The sequence below is a fragment of the Oncorhynchus masou genome, chromosome 11 (assembly GCF_036934945.1).
Source record: "Oncorhynchus masou masou isolate Uvic2021 chromosome 11, UVic_Omas_1.1, whole genome shotgun sequence".
NCBI lineage: Eukaryota > Metazoa > Chordata > Actinopteri > Salmoniformes > Salmonidae > Oncorhynchus > Oncorhynchus masou.
The window spans coordinates 27,440,024-27,463,483 of NC_088222.1; the positions used below are offsets into that span (position 1 = coordinate 27,440,024).

The following is a 23,460-nucleotide window of genomic DNA, read 5'->3' on the forward strand; positions in this document are numbered from 1 at the left end:
AGAGCTTGTAGACAAGGGGCCTGTCAGAGAGGGAGGCAGATGGCAAGGAACTGTTGTGTCTAATGAGGTACTGGCAATTGTTGTTGACCATGTGGTTAACAAAGGCCTTACCATGGCAGAGTAGTTCACTCCAATCTGAAAATATCAACTGAAAAAATAATTTACCAAAATATATTTTAGAGGGTGATGCTGCTGTGAACCATACAGTGGTGATACATCTTGGTGGGCCAATTTTTTTTTTTAGATGCATGCCAGCAAACACACTACAAAACATAACACAACACAATACTAAAAAATACATTAATTGCACTATAACGGTGACAAACGGTGCTGTAAGAATATTTCAAAGATAGATACACAACACAGAGGACGTAAGGTCAAGAGTACTAAAAGTCAATAGAGTACCAAAGGTCAATAGGGAATTATCAATGGAAAAAATTGGTTTTCAGTTCAACATCTGTTAGGAATGTCAGTCCTGAACTCATAGCTACGTGTGGCATGTTATCATTCGTCCAACCTGAAATAGGATACTTGTTATTTAGCCATTGGCCCAATTATTCTAATTAGTCAACCACAGGCTAGGGCTGGGTTATAAACTACATCCTGTCCCTTTGTTCACTGGAGAGAATCACTGAAGACAGGGGAGCATGAATATCTACCATCTACCTACCTGCATGATTTGTCCTCTTTGAATAAACCAATTTTCCTTCCCCTGATTTGCTTTGGGGTCTGTGTTATTGAAGAGTAACATCAACTGCTGACAGTGCCCACAAACTGTTAGGGCCTACATAGAGCTGTCCCATCAGCAGATATTTATTTTCAGCACCATGGAGGGAATCCTTACCACCACTACACCTGGCTGAGAGGAGAGCCAGGAGAGCCTTGTCTGGCAGCGAAACTGTTCATTCAGCCACATTTACTGCCTTTAAAAAACATAGCTGATATGGATGACTTGCTTAAAAAAATGTGGTTTTTCACTGACGATTGAGATGTACAAACTATGGCATAAGGGAACGATGAGTGGATAAGAGACAATCCATAATTTCGATTAAGACAATAATGAGCGAGCTAAGACAGTCGTAGTCAATATAACTATCTGTTCAGCACTTCTTAATTGTACAGTGACAGAATTCAGAACATGGGCCGTTCCCTCAGTATTCTCCCTGTACACCAACTCAGAACAGTAGAATAAATAAAGGGGTCATATAAGCAGACAATGAAAACTCTTACAATATTCAATGATGAGATTTCTCTAAAACAGGCTATAGGCTACATGTGCACCACCAAGTCAGAACAGTAGGCTAAGTTATGAGGGGGAAAGGGACCAAATTATTAGGGTGATCACATGGGCTACTAACAGCTTACTACACAACATACACTTAGTATTACTTTCTTAGCTACAGTATACATATCTCCCTGGCATTTTTTGACTCCTTGTTGTGCTGTGCTCACTTGAACAGGAAGGTGGCGCGGCGATCTTTCGTGGGCAAATTTTGTCATCAAACTTTGTCCTCACAGCCTGGCATTCTCTGGATATATGGTGCTTTCAAGACAACTGGTAACTCGGAAAAGAACAAGGTCAAATCATGACGTCAGTGATCTTCAGTGATCTTGGAGCTCTAGAATGAGACCAGAGTTCACGACTTGGAATTTCAAGTTGGATGACCGTTCAAAACGTATTTTCCCAGTCGGAGCTATTTTTTTCTAAAGTTCCAAGTTGTCTTGAACTCACAGAAGTCTGAGATGACCCAGTTCCAAGTATCCAGTTGTTTTGAATGTGGCAGAAGTCATGCTGGATAGACAGCATGGCCAATATATTCAACCATTCTTGGCCCATGTGAATGTTCATCCTTTTAAGCTTGGAAAAGAGACCCTTAAACCCAAACTTGGACCACACACCCTCTCCACCAAATAGCAGGCAGGGGAAGCAAAATAGTGATTGCTTTGCAACGCTTGCAGTTGGCCACTGATTCCTTCCAAACCACTCATTGTTTAATTTCCAACCATTTATCTATAATTTCTCTTCATATGATAGGGATTGAAATTAATTTGCAGGTAGTTTGTTGATGTGATTCATGATGATGTTCGCTTGTTTGGCTTGCTAGCTAAGATTTTAAAAGTTTGAAGTTGACATGATCAGTCCAATTTAAGCTACGGTAGTTATAACATTATTTGACGTCATTTTATCTGTGGACAGTGACCTTGAGCCTTCTTGGATGGGCACTTCTAATGTAAATCTATGGCAGCACCCAAGGAGGCTTGAACCTTCTAGCTATCCATGTAGATTATGCGGTGAGGTAGTGTCCCCATGAGTGACAGAATAATAAGCCTATCACGGCGCAACTAGAGAGGATTACCAACCCCTATGCTCTGTATTTTCCTCTGGGTGACCCTCTACCACAAAGCACTGAGCTAAGCTGAAACATCTGCATTTTGGAGCTGCCTTACTCAAGAAAACTTTTGCTCTGAATGACGGGTTACCACTGCAAGGATACTGTATCTTTGTTGATGAAGCGGCTTCTATCTGTCCGAAACTCGGTGCCGTCCAAGTGCCTGGACAACGTGCAGCTATCTCTGAAGATAGTGTGGTAGGATGTAGGCCATTACTTGGATCCTACAACGCTGCACATCTCATTGTGTTTCTTAATGAAATTGAGTTGGCCTGTTGAGGATTTTTTTTCAGCATGCAGGTGGAAGGTGTACAATTGCCATCCCCATGAGCGTGCCACCTTCCTTCTGGCCATGGATGAGGCATGCGACATCATCAATGCAGACCAATGTCAAGCTTGGATTCGCCATGCGGAAAGGTTGAGGACATTCACTGTGATGTGGATGAGAATTTATGGGTGAATGCTCAAGACAGGCTGGATGCAAACCTGTGCTAAATGTTGTTTTATTTTCATTCATTTCATTTATTGCATTTGATTACAGACAGTACACCTTTGTTTTTTTTGCATTAATAATTGTAGAGGATGTCTTCATTGATCACACCTTTGACTACACATTGGATAGATATCACAGATATCATACATTTTCTGTCAGTTTTGTTGGGTAATGTAAGTGTATTGCCTCATGTGAAAACTGTGTAATCTATTGTAATTGACTGCACTGTGGTATATTACTTCCAGCACTTCGAAGGGCGATTTGAAACACGTGTATTGCATTGTTTGCTATTGGATTAACTTAAAGGAGGATTATTTAAGATACTGTTTGAAGAGGTAGGGTTTTAGATGTTTTCAGGAGATGGGCAGGGGCTCTGCTGTCATAGCTTCAGAGGGAATCTGGTTCCACCATTTGAGTGACAGGACAGAAAAGAGCTTGGACAGGGATGAGTGGGAGCTGCCTTCCCGTAGGGGTGGGAGGGCCATGAGACTTGAGGTGGCAGAACGGAGTGCTCGGGTTGGGGTGTAGGGTTTGAGCATAGCCTGAAGGTAGGGAAGGGCAGTTCATCTTGCTATTCCGTAGGTAATCACCATGGTCTTGTAGTGGATGCGAGCTTTGACTTGAGGCCAGTTGAGTTTGCGGAGGAGCGGGGTGACATGAGAAAACTTGGGAAGGTTGAAAACCAGATGGGCTGCTGCATTCTGGATAAGTTGCAGGGGTTTGATGGCACAAGCGGGGAGCCCAGCCAACAGCGAGTTGCAGTGCTCCGTCTTGTCGAGGTTGAGCTTGAGGTGGTAGGCTGACATCCAAGTTGAGATATCTGCCAGGCATGCAGAAATACGTATTGCCATCTGGGAAGGAGAAAAGTAGGTAATTTGTGCCTACCCAAAAAAGGGGCTAAATATGTGTATAAAAAACAAATACTTTTTCCTGAGCTTTCTTATATCTCCTAGATCTAGGACAAACATTTCAAAACCTTGTTTCTTATGATATTTCTTTTACTGTCTTTTTTTGACATTTATGTTATTCAATGAGTTTTTCTGGGCCAAACTCAATATTTTACCAATAGCTTAGACTTTTTAAAATGACAATGACTAAATGGTGAGCCTATCATTATCTGATGTATTGGTAACTAAGTGAAATGTTCTCATGGTATTTCACAGAAAGCATTGATTTTGCATGAATGACTCAGTGGTGACAAATGTGTGAAACGCCAATGAATGCACAATCAAAAGTTCTGAACATAAGATAGGGGGCATTCCAAGTGTTATCAGTTTAGAGTTTTGTACTTATAGTTTTGAAAATATACCACTTACAGTACATCAGAAAAATGCGCAAAAGTAATTGAAAAAATCTGTATGTAGTTCTCAAAATTTGTAGTAGACAAACTAGTTGGAAATCTCTAGGTTTACCAAACAGTTAAGTTATTATCAATTAAGAGCAGTCGGATGAATTAATAGTAAAATGCATGTTATGAGTTTTGTACTAAGTGTTGTGAAAATGTACCGCATACTTGAAAATTGCATCTAGCAATTGAAAATAATAGAAAAAAAAATTAGCTCCTGAATTATGTTACACCCCCAAAAAATCTAAACTAGGTAAAACTGGCCAATTTGCTGTGTACCTTCCAATATAATGCTGGGTCACTCATACTCCCTTCTATTCTCCTACTCTCTGCTCCATAACATCACTGAAAATACTCCCAAATACAGTAGGTTACAGTTTAAAACATTCTCACATCTGTCCTTTTAAACTCAAACTTCTGATGTCAAAGTTTAAACACTGAGGTAAACACTAATGCTCAGGCACTATTTAAAAGAAAATGAAATAAAATACGGTCACACTTTATTTGGATAGTCCCATATAGCTGATTTACAGATGGCCATACTATCAACAAACTATATGTTGATAAGCAACTGCATGCGAAGGTTACGGTTAGTGGTAGGGTTAGGTTTAGAAGAAAGGTTAGGGTAAGGGTTAAGATTGGGATTAGTGTTAAGTTTAGGGTTATGATAAGAGTTAAGGTTAGGGTTAGTGCTAAGGATAATGGAAATGTGGTTGACAGATATTTGACATCTAAAAACCACAATCTACTTGGGACTATCCAAATTAAGTGTTACCAAAATTACAAATAAAAGCTTATTCAGATTCATAAGGGTTCTTTGTATTGTGTCAGTGGTAACTATATCTACTGCACTCTTCAAACAAAGATAAAAAAGGTATGGTCTCTGTATATCAATTTCTGTCCTCTGGGAGGAAATAAGGGATTAAGAGTGCACCATTTCCTTAAACATTAGACTATAAACAAAGCTCTAAGAGGGCAATTAATCTACTGGTTCCATGGCCTATGTTTTGCTTTTGGAAAGTGGTCCTCTGGAAGTCCCATGGAGATGAAATAATTTTTTTAACAGTCTATGTGTCATGGAATAGTGAAGTCCATCACAGAAAATGTGCAACATGTCCTTCTCACTGCACCCCCCCCCCCACCCCCACATAGAGTAAGTAGAGCTAATTAGGCTGTATGTCTGCCCTATAGCTCCCCTACTGCAGTCTATAGAATTCTATAGAATTTTAACCAAAAATTGCATGCTATTGTGCTTTTGACATCTACAAATGTAACACTCAAAAAGAACAATGTTTTTCAGAAATTAGCTCCACAACAAGGCAGGCTGAAACATGAGTGTATTTCGGAGGCAGCAAGAACTGAACTGTTTTTTTGTAATTAGTTTCCATGGCTGCACGGGAGGGTTTTAAAACATGTGAACGACTAACAGCCCTAATGTAAATAGTCGTACATACTTTTTGGAGCTATGTGTTGCCACCATCAATCATATCCAAAATTCTCCAACACAAACAAAAACCTTTATATTTAGTGACCACTGACCAATTCCATATAATTTTGTTTTACAGTTTTTATACAGTTTTCTTGTTTATAATATTAATCAATCTTTACCACCAATAATGATGAGGATATAATGGTATGTGCCCATATGTATGTGGATCATGACCTTTTAAAGAGGCAATCAGCAGTCTAAAAATGCATCCATAGCTCCTATAGAGATCTATGGATGCAAGGACTGATTAAAATTATAGTTTTAATAACAATGTTTTGAGACAATATAGTGTTTGTTTACATTTACTTTGTTTACAAACTTTGGAGTAAAACACAATTATATTTTGGGTTCTGATGTGGTACGACAGTTAAACTAAGCTCATGAGGCATTTATAAGTTATATTCTTAAGCAATTCATAAGTTAACAAAATGGATGTTAGCAACTGCAAATTACCCCTTTAAAATGATCACCAGTTGAATCCCTTTTGGACTGAACACAGTTGGGAGGGCTTGTTTGCATTCCAAGCATATTCACACCAGGTTCTGAATCAACATGGGGGACGTTTACAGTTGGATGTCAACTCTTTAGTTATCTCAAACACTGGAACTCCATGCTTCAGGCACATTTAGAAAACGTGTCTGTGGAATTGACTGAAACGTCATTAAGTTGCCTTAAATATTTCAGAAATTGAAGTACCACTATTGAACTTTTAGCTAACTGTGGATGGTATAAACAGTGTGAGCCTTAGGTTCAGTGGAATTAATGAAAGTGTGGATTTGTTATTGGGTCAAGTTACTACAGCCTCTGCTGCATAACTAGTACTATTGCTTTGCCCAAAGAAAAATGAGGTCTACAATTTTGGCAGCACCTGCCACAGGCAGTTTCATATGATACACAGATGCTTAAAACTTATCAAGACACACTGTGTGTCGTTTTTAAAATAAAATAAATATACAATTATCTATAGTTGAAGTCGGAGATGAACATACACCTTAGCCAAATACATTTCAACTTAGTTTTTCACAATTCCTGATATTTAATCCTAGTAAAAATTCCCTGTCTTAGGTCACTTAGGATCCCCACTTAATTTTAAGAATGTGAAATGTCAGAATAATAGTAGAGAAACTGATTTATTTCAGTTTTTATTTTTTGCATTACATTCCCAGTGGGTCAGAAGTCTACATACACTCAACTAATATTTGGTAGCATTGCCTTTAAATAGTTTAACTTGGATCAAATGTTTTGGGTAGCCTTCCACAAGCTTCCCACAATAAGTTGGGTGAATTTTGGCCCATTCCTCCTGACAGAGCTGGTGTAACTGAATCAGGTTTGCAGGCCTCCTTGCTCGCACACATTTTTCAGTTCTGCCCACACATTTTCTATGGGTTTGAGGTCAGGGCTTTGTGATGGCCACTCCATTACCTTGACTTTGTTGTCCTTGAGCCATTTTGCCACAACTTTGGAAGTATTCTTGGGGTCATTGTCCAGTTGGAAGACCCATTTGCGACCAAGCTTTAACTTCCTGACTGATGTCTTTAGATGTGTTTCAATATATATATATAATTTTCCTCTCTCATGATGCCATCTATTTTGTGAAGTGCACCAGTCCCTCCTGCAGCAAAGCACCCCCACAACATGATGCTGCCAACCCATGCTTCACGGTTGGGATGGTGGTCTTCGGTTTGCAAGCATCCCCCTTTTTCATCCAAACAGAAACGACGGTCATTATGGCCAAACAGTTCTATTTTTGTTTCATCAACCAGAGGACATTTCACCAGAAAGTACGATCTTTGTCCCCATGTGCAGTTGCAAACCGTAGTCTGGCTTTTTTATGGCGGTTTTGGAGCAGTGGCTTCTTCCTCGCTGAGCGGCCTTTCAGTTTACGTCGATATAGGTCTTGTTTTACTGTGGATATAGATACTTTGTACCTGGTTCCTCCAGCATCGTCACAAGGTCCTTTGCTGTTGTTCAGGAATTGATTTGCACTTTTCGCACCAAAGTACGTTCATCTCTCGGAGACAGAACGCGTCTCCTTCCTGAGCGGTATGACGGCTGCTTGGTCCCATGGTGTTTATACCTGTGTATTATTGTTTGTACAGATGAACGTGGTACCTTCAGGCGTTTGGAAATTGCTCACAAGGATGAACCAGTTGTGGAGGTCTACAATTTTTTTCTGAGGTCTTGGCTGATTCCTTTTGATTTTCCCATGATGTCAGGCAAAGAGGCACTGAGTTTGAAGGTAGGCCTTGAAATACATCCACATGTACACTTCCAATTGACTCAAATTATGCCTATTAGGCTATCAGAAGCTTCTTAAGCCATGATGTCATTTTCTGGAATTTTCCAAGCTGTTTACTTGCGTCATGCACAAAGTAGATGTCCTAACCAACTTGCCAAAACTATAGTTTGTTAACAAGAACATTGTGGAGTGGTTGTAAAATGATTTTTAATGACTCCAACCTAAGTGTATGTAAACTGTTCAACTGTACATCAACATGCCCAATTTAATCATAAACAACTAAAAATACAGCTCAAACTGTTGATAATATGTGTGCTGCATGCCTATGATCAGAATATCCCTAAACTGAGTAGTAATTGAATTAACCCTGTGTGACTAAAATGGACATAAGATCAATCAGCTATTCTGCCTCTTAACGTGTAAGATGCTATTCTGCCTCGTTAACGTGTAAGATGTAAAATTGTTAAAAGCTTTTCATTATCAGTTGGAAATCTTAAAGCTGACTGGCCAATTCGCATTTGGGGAAGCTTCTGGGAAGTCTGTTGTGATTCAGTTACTTTGTCATCTATTCAACTTGTCCTATTGCGGAACATTTTACTAATCAAACTCAAATAGCCTACAGCTCCCAATCAATCACATTTGCTCTTCAAGTAACACAATCTTCTTCACAGTAGTGCCCTCCAGGCTCTTTAAAACAGCTAACGGAGTCCAGATCATCTGCTTATCTTTGGTAGTGTCTGTGAGTTGCTCCTCTTGTTTTTTTATTGCACTTAGCCTGTAGGCTATGTAGTAGCACAGAAGCACACAGGAGTCAGGTCAGGTGACTGCTGGGTCTGCACGACTCGACAAGATGATGGTGGTGAAAATAGTGCTTTATGTTCACTCACATGTCTCTGGGAAAGTTCATTTGCATATATATCTCTCCGCTGTCCTTTCACACCTCTTGCAGGTGACATAGCAGCACCAGTGGTACTTGCACTGGCATCTCTCCACAATTCTCTCAGTGTAGGCATTGTAGCCACGACCACAGCACATGAGATTGCAACTCCCACTGTCATTGGATGTCTTATTGCATTGTCTGGAGACAAAAAAATGTGTTCCAATCAATAAACAACAATATAAAACTCTTATGAATGAGGATCAACATTAGACCTTCAAGGTGTCAAAGGTAGAGTAAAAATCACAATTTCCACTGAAACATTGAGAGAAACACAAACATACCTGTCCTGTGTGCCGAGTGAGCCATGCTTCTCATTGTGTGTGCAGTAATCTGGAGAGCTGACCAGGTAGACCAACTCACTCTCTCTCACTGGTCGAACGTTCAACTCTCTAGGGACCAACTGCTTCCTTGTCCCAACATGACGATGGATCACCTTCGTGGCAGACAGGTACTTGGATTTGAGGTCCACGGCAATGTGGTTAATATCATGGAGGCCCTTCCAACATGTTTTGACAGAGCAGGACCCGGACACCCCGTGGCATTTGCATTTTGTCTCTTGAGCATCAATAAGTGCCTGAAAGTATAGCAGAAATTATATTAGGATATAAACATGTGTTGCCACGTTTTAAAGATGTTAATAATATAATATGTTGTTTATGATGTAAAAAAAAAATGTCAAAAAGCCAATGCCACTATTAACAACAATGACACAATAACTCGTGCATAATTACCCATGCATCAATATGTATATTTCATGGCAATGTGAGATTAGATCATTACCTGTCTTCCAACTGCATTATTGTGCAAGTGCATGAGTCTGAACGCCTGAGAGCCAGATCTGCTGTTTCTCATCGGTGCATCAGAAAAGGCAGATCCCATTTGGAGACCGTAGCGCAGGTTATCACCGCATCCTCCCCATATGAAGTCGGGCCCGGCCTGTTCAGCAGGGGCTGGGGCGCACGAGCAACTGGGGAGCTCTCCAGACGAGCAGGCTCTGGCAATGGAATGACTCACTAAAGCAGCCGCTAGCGAAAACACAAATGCGGACTCCCTGGTGCCTGCAATAGAGCACAGCCAACAGATAAATCAATGCAAATCACAGAAGTTTACAGGCCACATGATATGCTCCAATTTCTAAAATACTTTTTAAAGTGTCTTTAGCCTACCTTTTGCCAAATCTGGTGTAAAACGAGGGGCTTTTTCAACAGATGAACAGTTCCATCGCATGTCATTGAAGGTGTTCTGACAGGTATTTTTGGTCAATTTGGCGGCTTGGACAATACTGTGCATCAGCTCGAGGTTTCTCCGGCAAAGTTGCGATTGATCAGGTGCCAACCAATCTAGTAGCTTGCAATGATGAGTTTGATTCCAGCCTACAGAGCTCCCCTTTACAGTAAGTCCACTGCAAAGGTAAAAACAACAACATTGAATTAGGTAATCAGCTATTTCATATGGTAATCAGCTATTTCACATGGCATAGGCCTATTAAAAGAACAAAAATATGTCAGTAAACAAAGTAGCATAGGCATCTGAATAGACCCATAGCTACATACAAATAAAATAGTAAGGAATACTTACAGCCAAAATATAGCAGCACAACAGTTCGCGTTCACAATAAATGTCACTAGAAATAAATCCATGCCGAATTTCATTGTAAAAAAGAAATAGTGAATCTTCTGCCTAAAATAAAAGTATAGCTCCAAACGATTCCTTGAGTATCCAGTGATTGTTTTCAGTTTGCCTCTGCGGTCTGGGATGGGGTCAGGCGGTATGGCCCTCCTATAGCCTATGCTGCAAGCCACTGTTGGTGTGATCTCGACTCCAGGGAGTCTTATGTTGCCGCCGCGATAGCCACGCCTCATTCAATTGGCGATTTGTGAATGACAAAGGCTGAAGAACATACGCACACCGAGGTACTTTTTGCAGGTGCTGGAGTTGTAAGTGAATTTATGGAAAATAAATCCCAGGTGATTTATTTTGTGAATGAACCATGGAATGAACACAGGCACACGGATCCAACTCGAATTATGGAGATGGGACTGGAACATAGGCCTATTAGAAGTCCGATGCATCCTATGCGTTTCAAAAGATTTCCATTAATGTGCCATTAATCATGATTGATTAAAAGAGAGCCATCCAAAGTGTTAGACATGTAGGCTAAAGCGGGATACATTCACGAATTGATATTCAACACTTAAATTAACTAGCCCTGAAGTCATTTGAAGAGTTCCTTTGAAAAATAATCTGCAACATTGTAATCTAATCTAAATCAATGTGTGACAATCCGACACTGATAACATCTCCAATCTTTTCCAGTACAATAACTTCCACAATTGTACAATATTTAAACTCGGCCTCTGTTTTCAAAGAATATGTGGAGGCCTATTTTGTGCAGTCCAATACGTATGATAACGTTTGATAATTTGACATCTCTAAATAGCGGGAATCCCTGACCGATGTCAATTTTACGTGCGCGTATAAGTGTCATTACAACGTTTTACATTGGACTTTAAACAAACGTTCAAGATTGACTTCTTCACAAATGAAGGTTAGGTCTGCTCGTAAAGTGTGTGATTCTCGCTTTGGTTGCGAGAGGACTTGGATTCAAATCCCGGACGAACCCAGTTTTTGAATGTCCCATGTATCCACCAAAATGTTCATCAATAAATTAAAGTAGTAGATTAGAGAGGCAGGCATCATGGTATCGAAAACAGTTATGTTTGATCTACAGTAGTAGAGTGGACAAGCGAAACGATGTATCCAACCATGGTTTGGGAAGATTAATGACTGAACCGACCGATTGACAAATTTAACAATAAACTCACGTTAGCTCAACTAATCCAATTAACAAGGCCCATTATCAAGGCAGGCTACTGAAGTCTAACCACCAAAACAGAACATCTTACACTTAAAAGTTTGATGCTATCAGTTTTTCAAGTGTGTGTGTTTGTGTGTGATATACACACGACTCCCCTGATAGAATCACACTATAGCCTCTGGACTTATAGTAAAGTCTACCCAACAAATCCTTATCAACAAAGAAAACAGGGAACCAGAAACAGGGATTTCAGTGGCATGGTCAAATAAGGCAGTATAAATGGTTAATTATCTGCATGTGGTATGAGCAAAGGATTAGTGGTTGAAAGAGGGTTTCTTAGTGAGAGGATTATTTAAACTTGTGTTTATCTAACCCCTATTATATTCCCTCCCTGAGAGATGCTGGATTCTCTCTCAGAAGTAGTCTTATGGTAAGACTTTGCCAGAACACCTTATTAGTGTCTTGATTACTGTCAATGGGAACACGGTAGGGGATAATGTTAAAAGTGTTTTTGAAAGGGGACTTGCCACTGCTAATTTCACTATTATTGCTTTTCCATTTCAATTCATCTATTCAACACGTGGTCCCACAAATAATCAGCAAAGGATGGCGATTCAGTATTGTGCATGTATTGTAATATGTTCATGTTTAGCCTTGGTTATACACCATCTCTTCCCCTGAGTCGCCTTTCTTAGAACTTTCTGGCAGATCCACAATTCCTGTTTCAGCTAAAACAAGATAAATGCCCTGTATTTCCGTGGTGAGATGACTGATTTTCTTACACCAGCAAGGCCACCTGAACAGCAGCAGATTTCTGCCACTGTGTCCTGGGGGTTTTCTGGCGGCTGGTAGCCTAGTGATTAAGAGTATTGGCCCAGTAACCGGAAGGTTGTTGGATGAAATCCTCTGAGCAGACCAGGTGAAACATCTGTCAATGTGCCCTATAAGTCCCTCTGGATAAGAATGTCTAAATGACTAACGTGAATGTCATCATGCTTATATTGTAGTGTCAGTATGTCCTCTGTTTTTGTTGTATCAGTTCAATGCTTTTCTTTATGCTTTTTGAAGTTGCCTAGAGGTTACAATTATTCTAATCTTTGGCTGATTGCTTCTTCCCTTGTTGCATCTCATATTACACTTGGTTGGTTAACTTCAAGTCCTGTGTCTCATTATGAAAACAAAATATTCACTGTCAAAACTTATATTATTGCTTGACAAAAATGAAATGCATTTTCTCTCCAGTGGGGCCTGTAAGCTACTTTTAGTTTAATATTGTCTTGCTCTCACCTAGCCTATGTAAATCTGAAATGAAGTGGAGTTTATTAGCCACTCCCCACCCCCCCGGAACATTCTCTCTGCTGTGAAAACCATTCTACCCCAAAGCAAATCCTTCCTTTTGTTGGATATCCAGCTTTAGATTGGGTGTTAGGCTTGAGAAGTGAGAAATCATTCATGTTTATGAAAGGTGCATTTTTGGGTGTGAGCTGGCATGCAAAGGTTGGCCCTTCCTGTTTCTCCTTTTCTTCCTCTGATAATGCTTATTCATGGGTTCTACAGTTAAACATTTCACCAAAGGAATGGAAGTATACACACACAAAATGACAAATAGTGTGTATTGGGTGTTGGAGAGGCAGACGTTTGAAGTCTTTGCTGAAAGGGTATTGCGTCTTGTGAGTGATGAAATAGGATTGCAAAGGTCTTATAGGCTATGCATCTTTACAACTGATAACAGAAAACATGCATTCATTTTAATTTCATTACATTTCTTTCAAAATTACCTGAATTGACCCCAAAAAATGTAAATTCTTCGTATATGTTGGTTCTCTCTATATCATATGACAGCTCCAAAGTTAATAGTGAGTATTAATCATTATTGCATTTTTACCAAATATTCTCTCATAGCCTAGAGATGGTACTCAAATAAATGCTCCTAAATGTATTGATTAAACTTCAGTTATGAGTCCTCTTTGTTGCTAAACTGTTCTGAATATGATTTCTTACCAAAAGGGGGCACTGCACTTCAACACAACGTGGATCCATAGCTGTCACTAGACCTTTTATCTCCAAACATTAGGCCGACATTAAAATGCTGTACTTCTATGCATTGTTCTTCCTTTACTGCTTAATTCACCATGTGAACAGCTCCTTCACTGTCCTTGATCTGCAGACAAGTAAATGGAGGCCCCAGCCCAGTCTAGCTCTGTGGAAAGACAAGATAGGTTTGATTTTCTTGTACTGGTGGAGCAGGATGATGCCATGGAATCCACATCTACTGTCTCAATCAGATACTGATTGGATCATCTTGACAGGTGTCAAAAACCACATGTTAATGCAAGGTGTAACCAGGCCTTTACATACAGCTTGTTGCTAGCTGGGCCCTTTTTAGGGTTTAGCATTTTAGCTAACCTTATCCCCTTTCCTATCCCTAATCTAATTATCCTAACCTGCCATGTTAAATATCCTAACTTCAGGTCGAAGCTGCATTCTACCTAGTCAGAACCCCTTTTTAGGTATACGTGTACCCAGAGGACTTGTAATGATGGACATTGATATTATACTATGTAATGGTAGGCCAATAATATTGTCTTATTTTCATAACTACATTTATGAAGGTGAATACCTGTATGGTGGGTAAAGCTGGTTGATTGTGGTTACGCTTACACTGTCACTCTTAGTATGTCCATGGCCCCCATGGGTGGAAAGCAAATAGCATTTTAGCCTGCATCGAACCTGCAAACAGAAGCTGGCAGCAAGCTACATACAGTATATTTGCTCTATTTTCAAAAGAGGCAATATATACCTCAGTATGTCAGTACTGTAGAAGACTGGTTTTAATGGAACTTTTGGCTGCCATATGCATTGTTTAAAAAAAAACATATAACAAGTGTGAATTTAATACAATTTAATATTATAAATCAATTCAATTTACAAAAACAGAATTATATTTTCTATACATATTTACAATCACAACAGAGTATACAAATGTACATTATATTCAACAAAGCAGGGAAACAAATATACCCTATTTACCTACAAACAATCCAAATAATGCATATTCCAACACAAACCACAATGTACACTTCAACTAAACAACGTTTGAATTAAGGGACATATAGCTACCAGAGTTCGGGCCAAGTCTATCTGGACCCAACTTGACAAAGGCATTGGATTTAATCGCAAAGCATGAATTGGAGAATTAACCATTCTAAGTACTGAATTGAACCAAAGAACTACTACTACGTAATACTACAACACCATGGCTCACTGTCCTTTTTGGGCATGTTTGTAAACTGCAAGTTGTAATGTTTTATTACAACTCATATTGCGGAAATTAAGCTACTGGATAATGTTGAATTACCATAATAACTGCAAAGTAATATGTTTGAACTTCCTTTGGTAAATGGTTTTATATATGAAGAGTTTCGGTTCCAAAACGCTATATCCACCAATTTTTCACATTTGTACTTTTTCATCAGAAGTGATTGCTTATGGATACCTTCTGGTGTGTGTAAAATATACCTGTTCTCAGGTTTTTTATGAATATATTTTAGATTAAAATGTTTTTTTTTGTGTGTGCAAAATGCTATATATACATTGTTTAGCCAAAATGGAATGTTCATATCTTGTACATTTGACTGTGATATGTGGTTGTCTCACCTAGCTATCTTAAGATGAATGCACTAACTGTGAATTGCTCAGGATAATAGCATCCGCTAATGACTAAAATGTCAAATATTCCTATTTTACATACAGATCTCATATAAAGCTTGCCAGCGCGTAGTCCAAAAAACTGGAAATGAGTTACATCTGGTTCAGTCAGCCATTCCTACGGGGAAAATTAATGGGGAAAGAATAATGTGTTGGAATGAACACTGAAAATAAGGTCTGAGGTTAACACAGGCTTAGGAGATCTTATACATTTTGTTCTATGAGATAATGTCAGTCACATGACCTTTATGAATTATGAAGCCTTTATGTGCTTTTTTAAATGACAAAAATGCTTAAAAATTCACGAAAAGTGACATTAGCTGATGAAGATGATCCCATAGAACAAAACATATAAGATATCCTAAGCCTGTGTTTACTACAGGCCTTATTTTCAGTGTTTATCCAAAAACCCTACAAAAACTCAATTAATTTCTCCATAGGCTTTGTCCAATGAATCATCGCGGAGTTAGTGCCTACAAAAAGACACCATTACTATTGCTCTCTATTCCTGTATTGGTTCATTTAAAAACTTTTTTTTTACATTTAAATATGGATGTCACAAATATATAATGTGTACAGTTCTTTATTATATATGTAGTTATTTGTCACATTTGACTGTGTAAAACCTAGCAGTACTACTTACAGTACCAGTCAAAAGTTTGGACACACCTACTCATTCAAGGGTTTTTCTTTATTTGACTATTTTCTACTTTGTAGAATAATAGTGAAGACATCAGAACTATGAAATAACACATATGGAATTACAAAGTAAGCCAAAAAGTGTTAAACAAATCCAAATCTATTTTATATTTGAGATTCTTCAAAGTAGCCACCCTTTGCCTTGATGACAGCTTTAAACACTTTTGGCATTCTCTCAACCAACTTCATGAGGTAGTCACCTGGAATGCATTACAAGTTAGGTGCCTTGTTAAAAGATAATTTGTGGAATTTCTTTCCTTCTTAATGCGCCAATCAGTTGTGCCGTGACAAGGTAGGGGTGGTATACAGAAGATAGCCCTATTTGGTAAAAGACCAAGTTAATATTATGGCAAGAACAGCTCAAATAAGCAAAGAGAAATGATAGTCCATCATTACTTTAAGACATGAAGGTTAGTCAATCTGGAAATTTTCAATAACTTTTAAAGTTTCTTCAAGTGCAGTCGCAAAAACCATCAAGCGCTATGATGAAACTGGCTCTCATGGTCGAATTGCTGCAAAGAAACCACTACTAAGCGACACCAACATGAAGAATAGACTTGCTTGGGACGAGAAACACGAGCAATGGACATTAGACCAGTGGAAATCTGTCCTTTGGTCTGATGAGTCCAAATTTGAGATTTTTGGTTCCAACCGTCGTCTTTGTGAGACGCAAAGTTAGATGAACGGATGACCTCCGCATGTGTGGAAGGGTGGCTACTTTGAAGAATCTAAAATCTAAAATATATTTTGATTTGCTTAACACTTTTTTGTTTATTACGTGATTCCATGTGTTATTTCATAGTTTTGATGTCTTCACTATTATTCTACAATGTAGAAAATAGTAAAAATAAAGAAAAACCCTTGAATGAGTAGGTGTGTCCAAACTTCTGACTAGTACTGTACTTCTCTGAGAGTGAGGCGGATATATAGCGTTTTGCAACAAAACATGATTATTTGTCTCTCTGAATTGAAACCATCAAGTGATAGATTTGAAACAAGTACATGTCTGTCATCGAACAACCCCATGCCATGATTAGATGGTGAAAACACAACAATCTCTTTCATAAGTTATCTAAACAATAAAAACTAATTTACCAACATTTCTGAAAATGTTTATATAGTGTTTTGGAATGAAACTCTTCATCTATTGTTCCTTCCATAACTGTTTTGAAACCTTTTCAAAACAACTGGACCAGATTCTGCTTTTGTCACCAATTTTCCAGAAGGTTGACTGCATGGTGATCGACCAAACCGTGTAATAATAACAGTACATGCACAGTGCAGAACAGTTTCATAAACATCCAGAAACTGCATGTTGACAGATACTCCGTGCCCTTAAATTATTCCTTAAAGACTAATGTGTTCACTCACATATAAACATGAACACGAGAAGGAGTTATATGCTGAAAAATATTTTGACTGTGTGTGATATTTACAAAAGCTTCAAGCTGCCTATGTATATGGAAAGACAGAATTCTTCTGAGAAAAAGTGAAACACAAATGGCCTTCCAGACACAGGACATGACTGGTTCAGCTCAAAGGGAATGACAAGTGAATTGGTTATTTCAAACAAACCCAAGCAGAACTAAATAAAGAAAGGAAATATAACCCCATCCAGAAAAGTATTGTGATCATGACCGGTCAACATAGTAAAATGATGAATAGCATTTCAGGTCATGCTATTAGTAATTTTGAAAAATAAAACATTTAATCTACAGTATTATTCCAAGTGATTCCATATTTGACAAACAACTTAATTTCAAATAAAAAATAAACATTCATACTGACCTTATTATTCAAGAGAGAGAGAGAGAGAGGGGAGAGAGAGAGGGGGAGAGAGGGAGAGAGAGGGGAGAGAGAGAGAGAGACAAGGAGGGAGAGAGAGAGTGAGTGGGAGAGAGGGAAAGATGGAGAGAGGGAGGGAAAGAGGGAGAGAGAGAGGGAGAGAGGGAGAGAGGGGGAGAGGGAGATAGACGGAGAGAGTGAGGGAGTGGGTGAGAGAGAGAGAGAAAGAGAGAGAGAAGGAGGGAGAGAGAGGGAGGGAGAGAGAGAAGGAGGGAGAGAGAGAGAGGGAGAGAGAGAGAGAGGGAGGGATAGAGAGAGAGAGAGAGAGAAGGAGGGATAGAGAGGGAGAGAGAGAGAGAGAAGGAGGGATAGAGAGAGAGAAGGAGGGAGAGAGAGAGAGGGAGAGAGAGAGAGGGAGACAGAGTGAGAGGGATTTGCCTACAGATCAATAATTTGCTTTAACCAGTGCACATTCTAACAGAGAAATGTTTTTGTTTCAGCTATAAATGTTAATTTCATCAGACAACTGCCACACATTGTATACCTATATTGTTTTCAAAAACGTTTACAGTATGTACCTATGTTGTCTAACTAACAGACAGTTCTTTCAGTGGAGACATGACTGACTCCTGTCAACCTTGGTTTCTCAAGCATGTCATGACCAGGGAAACCAAGTTATTATCTATAAATGCAAAATTCTAAAAGTAAAGTCTAATGTATTTATTTCTTCAAACAACTCCTCCCTTTCTTAATGCTTAGACACGTTGGGTGCATATTTGTCCATCAACACCTCCGAAGGTCATAGTCATCATCGCTCTGTGGAAGGAATCTTCCATTAAGAGATTACAGGCAGCGGTTAATATCATTACACCAGGTCATCCCACTATTATAAGGGAGGGTGGTGCTTAACAGCTCAGTAGTAGCCTGAAGGGGCGGGCCTGGCCCAGGCTGAGGGCAGATACTTTAGTACTGTACATGATGTCATCTCTGGAGTAGGTGGGCATCCTCATCTCCTATTGGTTGATATGTGATAGGTGGTGGTGATGGTTGCAGAGGAAGAGTAGAGTGGGAGGAGCCTCCCCCAGGCCATAAGTGGATATGCTGGTAGAGGGGTGGTTTGTGGCTTGACACACAGGTTGGTAGGCCTGCCACTTCAGGAGTGGCTGGCCGGGGGGGCATCCCCGAGGCGGATGCTCCCCAAGAAGGTGGTGTGGTTGGTCATGCTGATGGAGGTGTCCTCGTACACCATCTTGATGGAGATCTTCTGCCGGGCACGCAACAGACACACCCCAGCCGTGTAGCAGGTGTTGAACTTGCGCTGTCCCGTCTCAATGCTCCGCGTACAGCGCAGGAATGGTGTCTTGTCCACCATCACCTCATAGCTAGCAATGTCAGTGAAGTTGAGGTAGTAAACCTGGTAGGCAAAGTTATGTGTGGACAAACATGCCATAAATATTATTTAAATTCTGAGGAAATAACACAAATATTAGAATACAGATAATTAACTACTAGACTACTTATTTAACTGAATTTATTTCCAATCATGAGATATAGCAGGCAAACTGGGCAAAAATTACCACAACATATGATTCACTTTGTACAATGTGGCTCAGTTTGAAGGGCATGCAATACATTCACTTCACTCATCCAGACATTTCCCTCTGCAGCCAAAAGCACAGTTAAAATCAACCATGTGTGTTCTGAGAAATGTAGCCTATAGTAATCCAGATAATTGCTATTTAATACAAGTAATTTCATGGGGAAATCTAATTTTGATTTCTGTCAATAATAAAGCTTAGACTCAATGCTCAAGGATTCATTATAGATTATGCCTAGTATAGTCAGACTTACCATAGCCAATTTAGATGTGTTGACCTTACTAACCTTTGAGATATCATAATTCACTGGGACTGCAGAAAGAAAGGATGAGTGACATGCAGGCGAAGAGTTAGGCCCAAGACCGTACTCACTTCTACCTGACTATAGATGAAGTAGGTGCCATCTACCAACACCTCCAGCTCCCCAGATCTCGAGTGCATCTTGAACACCTTGTGATGCATGGATATCATTTTCCAGTTTCTCAGTACGCCTTCTGAAAGATCTCAGCGTGAGAAAAGGGCAGTCACTCAACATCCGTCATTGCCATACAATTATAGACAGGCAAAAAATAAACTGCAGTAAACACAATGTGTATGTGTATGTCTCCTGCAGTGAATTAATGCCTTAACTTATTCCGATCTGGTCTTAGAGAAACTAATAACAAATAATAGACTTCTTGCAAAGTATTTCTGACTGTAAATGTGCGTTTAATGCGTTTAATTCAGTGATGTGAGGATGAGAGGATCTAAAATTTAACTCTTACCTTCCTTGACCTGTATTGTTGTTTCCTGGCCTTGGAGATGTACCACAGCCGGCTGTAACACAACAAGAAATAATACATTTGTGGAAAAGTGGACATACATAAAATAACATAAAAAAATGAAAAGAGTAACACACCTGGCTATCTCTGACTCTGCCCCCTGTAGATTAGAAAACAATTACTGTGTCAGTTTTTTGAATGAAAGATTGAACAACACAAATAAATCAGGATTTGGGCCAAATGGAATGAAAGTGAGGAGGTACCTGAGGGTCCTTGAAGACCAGGGGGTCCCTGTGGCCCTGGGGGTCCAGCAGGGCCTGGAGGTCCGGGTGGTCCTGAGGGGCCCATGGCGTTGTTCCCAGGGATGCCTGGAATGCCAGGAATACCAGGTGGCCCCTGTGGCCCTGGAGGGCCTAGGGGGCCAGGTGCACCCGGAGGGCCCTTCTTACCTAAAAAGTAACATTTGAATTAGTGGGTACTATCACATGAAAGAAAATACAAATAACCTCATCAGCACTGCACCATCACCTGTAGCAATGGAAGCGTTCACTTAAAGGAAAAATCCACCCAAAACCACTCCTTCCTTTAATTTATAACACTAATAAACTCAGCAAAAAAAGAAATGTCCTCTCACTGTCAACTGTGTTTATTTTCATCTAACTTAACATGTGTAAATATTTGTATGAACATAACAAGATTCAATAACTGAGACATAAACTGAACAAGTTCCACAGACGTGACTAACAGAAATGGAATAATGTGTCCCTGAATAAAGGGGGGTCAAAATTCAAAGTAACAGTCAGTATCTGGTGTGTTTGGACCATGATAGTTTGTTGGTGATGTAGACACCAAGGAAATTGAAGCTCTCAACCTGTTCCACTACAACCCCGTCAATGAGAATGGGGGTGGGCTCGGTCCTCCTTTTTCTGTAGTCCACAATCATCTCCTTTGTCTTGATCACGGCACCACACTGCCAGGTCTCTGACCTCCTCCCTATATGCTGTCTCATTGTTGTTGGTGATCAGTCCTACCACTGTTGTGTCGTCGGCAAACTTAATTATGATGTTGGAGTCGTGCTTGACCATGCAGTGATGGGTGAACAAGAAGTACAGGAAGGGTCTGAGCACGTACCCCTGAAGGGCCCCCATGTTGAGGATCAGCGTGGCAGATGTGTTGTTACCTACACTCACCACCTAGGGGCTGCCTGTCAGGAAGTCCAGGATCCAGTTGTAAAGGGAGGTGTTTAGTCCCAGGGTCCTTAGCTTCGTGATGAGCTTTAGTGTTGAACGCTGAGCTGTAATCAATGAATAACGTTCTCCCATAGGTGTTCCTTTTGTCCATGTGGGAAAGGACAGTGTGGAGTGCAATAGAGATTGCATCATCTGTGGATCTGTTGGGGTGGTATAAAAATTGGAGTGTGTCTAGGGTTTTTGGGATAATGGTGTTGATGTAAGCCATCGCCAGCCACTTCATGGCTACAGATGTGAGTACTATGGGTTGGTAGTCATTTAGGCAGTTTAGCTTGCTGTTCTTGGGCACAGGGACTATTGTGGTCTGCTTGAAACATGTTGGTATTACAGGTATTATTTAGCTCGTCTCGTAGGCTCGTGTCACTGGGCAGCTCGCGTCACTGGGCAGCTCGCGGCTGTGCTTCCCTTTGTTGTCCGTAATAGTTTGCAAGCCCTGCCACATCCGATGAGTGTTGGAGCCGGTGTAGTACGATTCGATCTTAGTCCTGTACTGACGCTTTGCCTGTTTGATGGTTTGTCGGAGGGCATTTGTCGGAGGGATTTCTTATAAGCATCCCGCTCATTGAAAGTGGCAGCTCTCCCCTTTAGCTCATAGCGGATGTTGCCTGTAATCCATGGCTGGTTGGGGTATGTACGTACGGTCACTGTGGGGATGATGTTCTCGATGCACGTATTGATAAAGCCAGTGACTCAATGCCATCGGAAGAATCCCGGAACATATTCCAGTCTGTGCTAGCAAAACAATCCTATAGCTTAGCATCTGCGTCATCTGACCACTTCCTTATTGAGCGAGTCACTGGTACTTCCTGCTTTAGTCATAGCTTGTAAGCAGGAATCGGGAGGATAGATTTATGGTCAGATTTGCGAAATGGAGGGCGAGGGACAGCTTTGTACGTGACTCTGTGCGTGGTATAAAGGTGGTGTAAAGTTTTTTCCCCCCTGGTTGCACATTTGACATGCTGGTAGAAATGAGGTAAAATGGATTTAAGTTTGCCTGCATTAAAGTCCCCACCCACTAGAAGCATCGCCTCTGGATGAGCATTTTCTTGTTTGCTTATGGTCTTATACAGCTCGTTGAGTGTGGTCTTAGTGCCAGAGTCAGTTTGTGGTGGTAAATAGAAGGCTACAAAAAAATATAGATGAATAGTGTGGTCTACAGCTTATTATGAGATACTCTACCTCAGGTGAGCAAAACCTCAAGACTTCCTTAATATTAGATTTCGTACACCAGCTGTTATTTACAAATAGACATAGACCACCACCCCTTGTCTTACCGGAGGCAGCTGTTCTATCTTGCAGATGGACCGAATACCCAGCCAGCTGTATGTTATCCATGTCGTCGTTCAGCCACGACTCAGTGAAACATAAGATATTACAAGTTTTTAATGTCCCTTTGGTAGGATAGTCTTGATCAGAGCTCATCCATTTTCTTGTCCAATGATTGCACGTTGGCTAATAGGACGGATGGTAGAGGGGGATTACTCACTCGCCGTTCAGATCCTTACAAGGCACCTCAACCCACGTCCCCGATATCTCTATCTCTTCTTCATGCGAATGACGTGGATTTGGGCCTTGTTGGGTGTCTGAAGTAAATCTTTCACGTCAGACTAGTTAAAAAAATATATCTTTGTCCAGTACGAGGTGAGCAATCTCTGTCCTGATATCCAGAAGCTCTTTTTGGTCATAAGAGACGGTGTCGGAAACATTATGTACAAAATAAGTTACAAATAACTCTTCCGAGATGTGAGATAATTAACTTCCTCTCTGTAATATCGTATAGTTTTGGATTCGTGACATTATGTACTTTAGAGGACAATAGTCACGTTTCTCGACATATACACTGACTTTGAGAAGAGATTGCATGACGATTAGCTTAGCAATCGCGTGACGCAGCATGACAACGTGAACGCGATTGGTCGACAGTCTGCTGGGTGGGGCGTTATAT

General features: G+C 40.2%; 2 protein-coding genes across 4 annotated transcripts in view; both read right to left on the reverse strand.

Moving 5' to 3' along the window:
• Positions 1-8,859: 8,859 nt before the first annotated feature.
• Positions 8,860-10,758, reverse strand: wnt11f2 (wnt 11, family member 2). The gene is made up of 5 exons (XM_064977069.1): positions 10,638-10,758; positions 10,063-10,338; positions 9,677-9,954; positions 9,178-9,470; positions 8,860-9,034 (listed from the first exon to the last, which is right to left on the reverse strand). Exons 1-5 carry the CDS (start codon positions 10,756-10,758, stop codon positions 8,860-8,862), a joined length of 1,143 nt encoding a protein of 380 aa, XP_064833141.1.
• A 5,423-nt stretch (positions 10,759-16,181) lies between these two features.
• LOC135548409 (ectodysplasin-A-like) overlaps positions 16,182-23,460 on the reverse strand; it is a 66,223-nt gene continuing 58,944 nt past the window's right edge. The window contains exons 4-8 of one of the 3 annotated variants that reach the window (XM_064977992.1): positions 20,529-20,714; positions 20,403-20,425; positions 20,269-20,320; positions 19,877-19,998; positions 16,182-19,320 (exon numbers count right to left, since the gene is read on the reverse strand). In XM_064977992.1, coding sequence (XP_064834064.1) covers positions 19,060-19,320; positions 19,877-19,998; positions 20,269-20,320; positions 20,403-20,425; positions 20,529-20,714 — 644 coding nt within the window. In that variant the 3' untranslated portion in view covers positions 16,182-19,059. Of the gene's footprint in view, positions 19,321-19,876; positions 20,008-20,268; positions 20,321-20,402; positions 20,426-20,528; positions 20,715-23,460 lie in introns of all 3 variants that reach the window. The other 2 variants (XM_064977991.1, XM_064977990.1) reach the window with 2 other exon arrangements.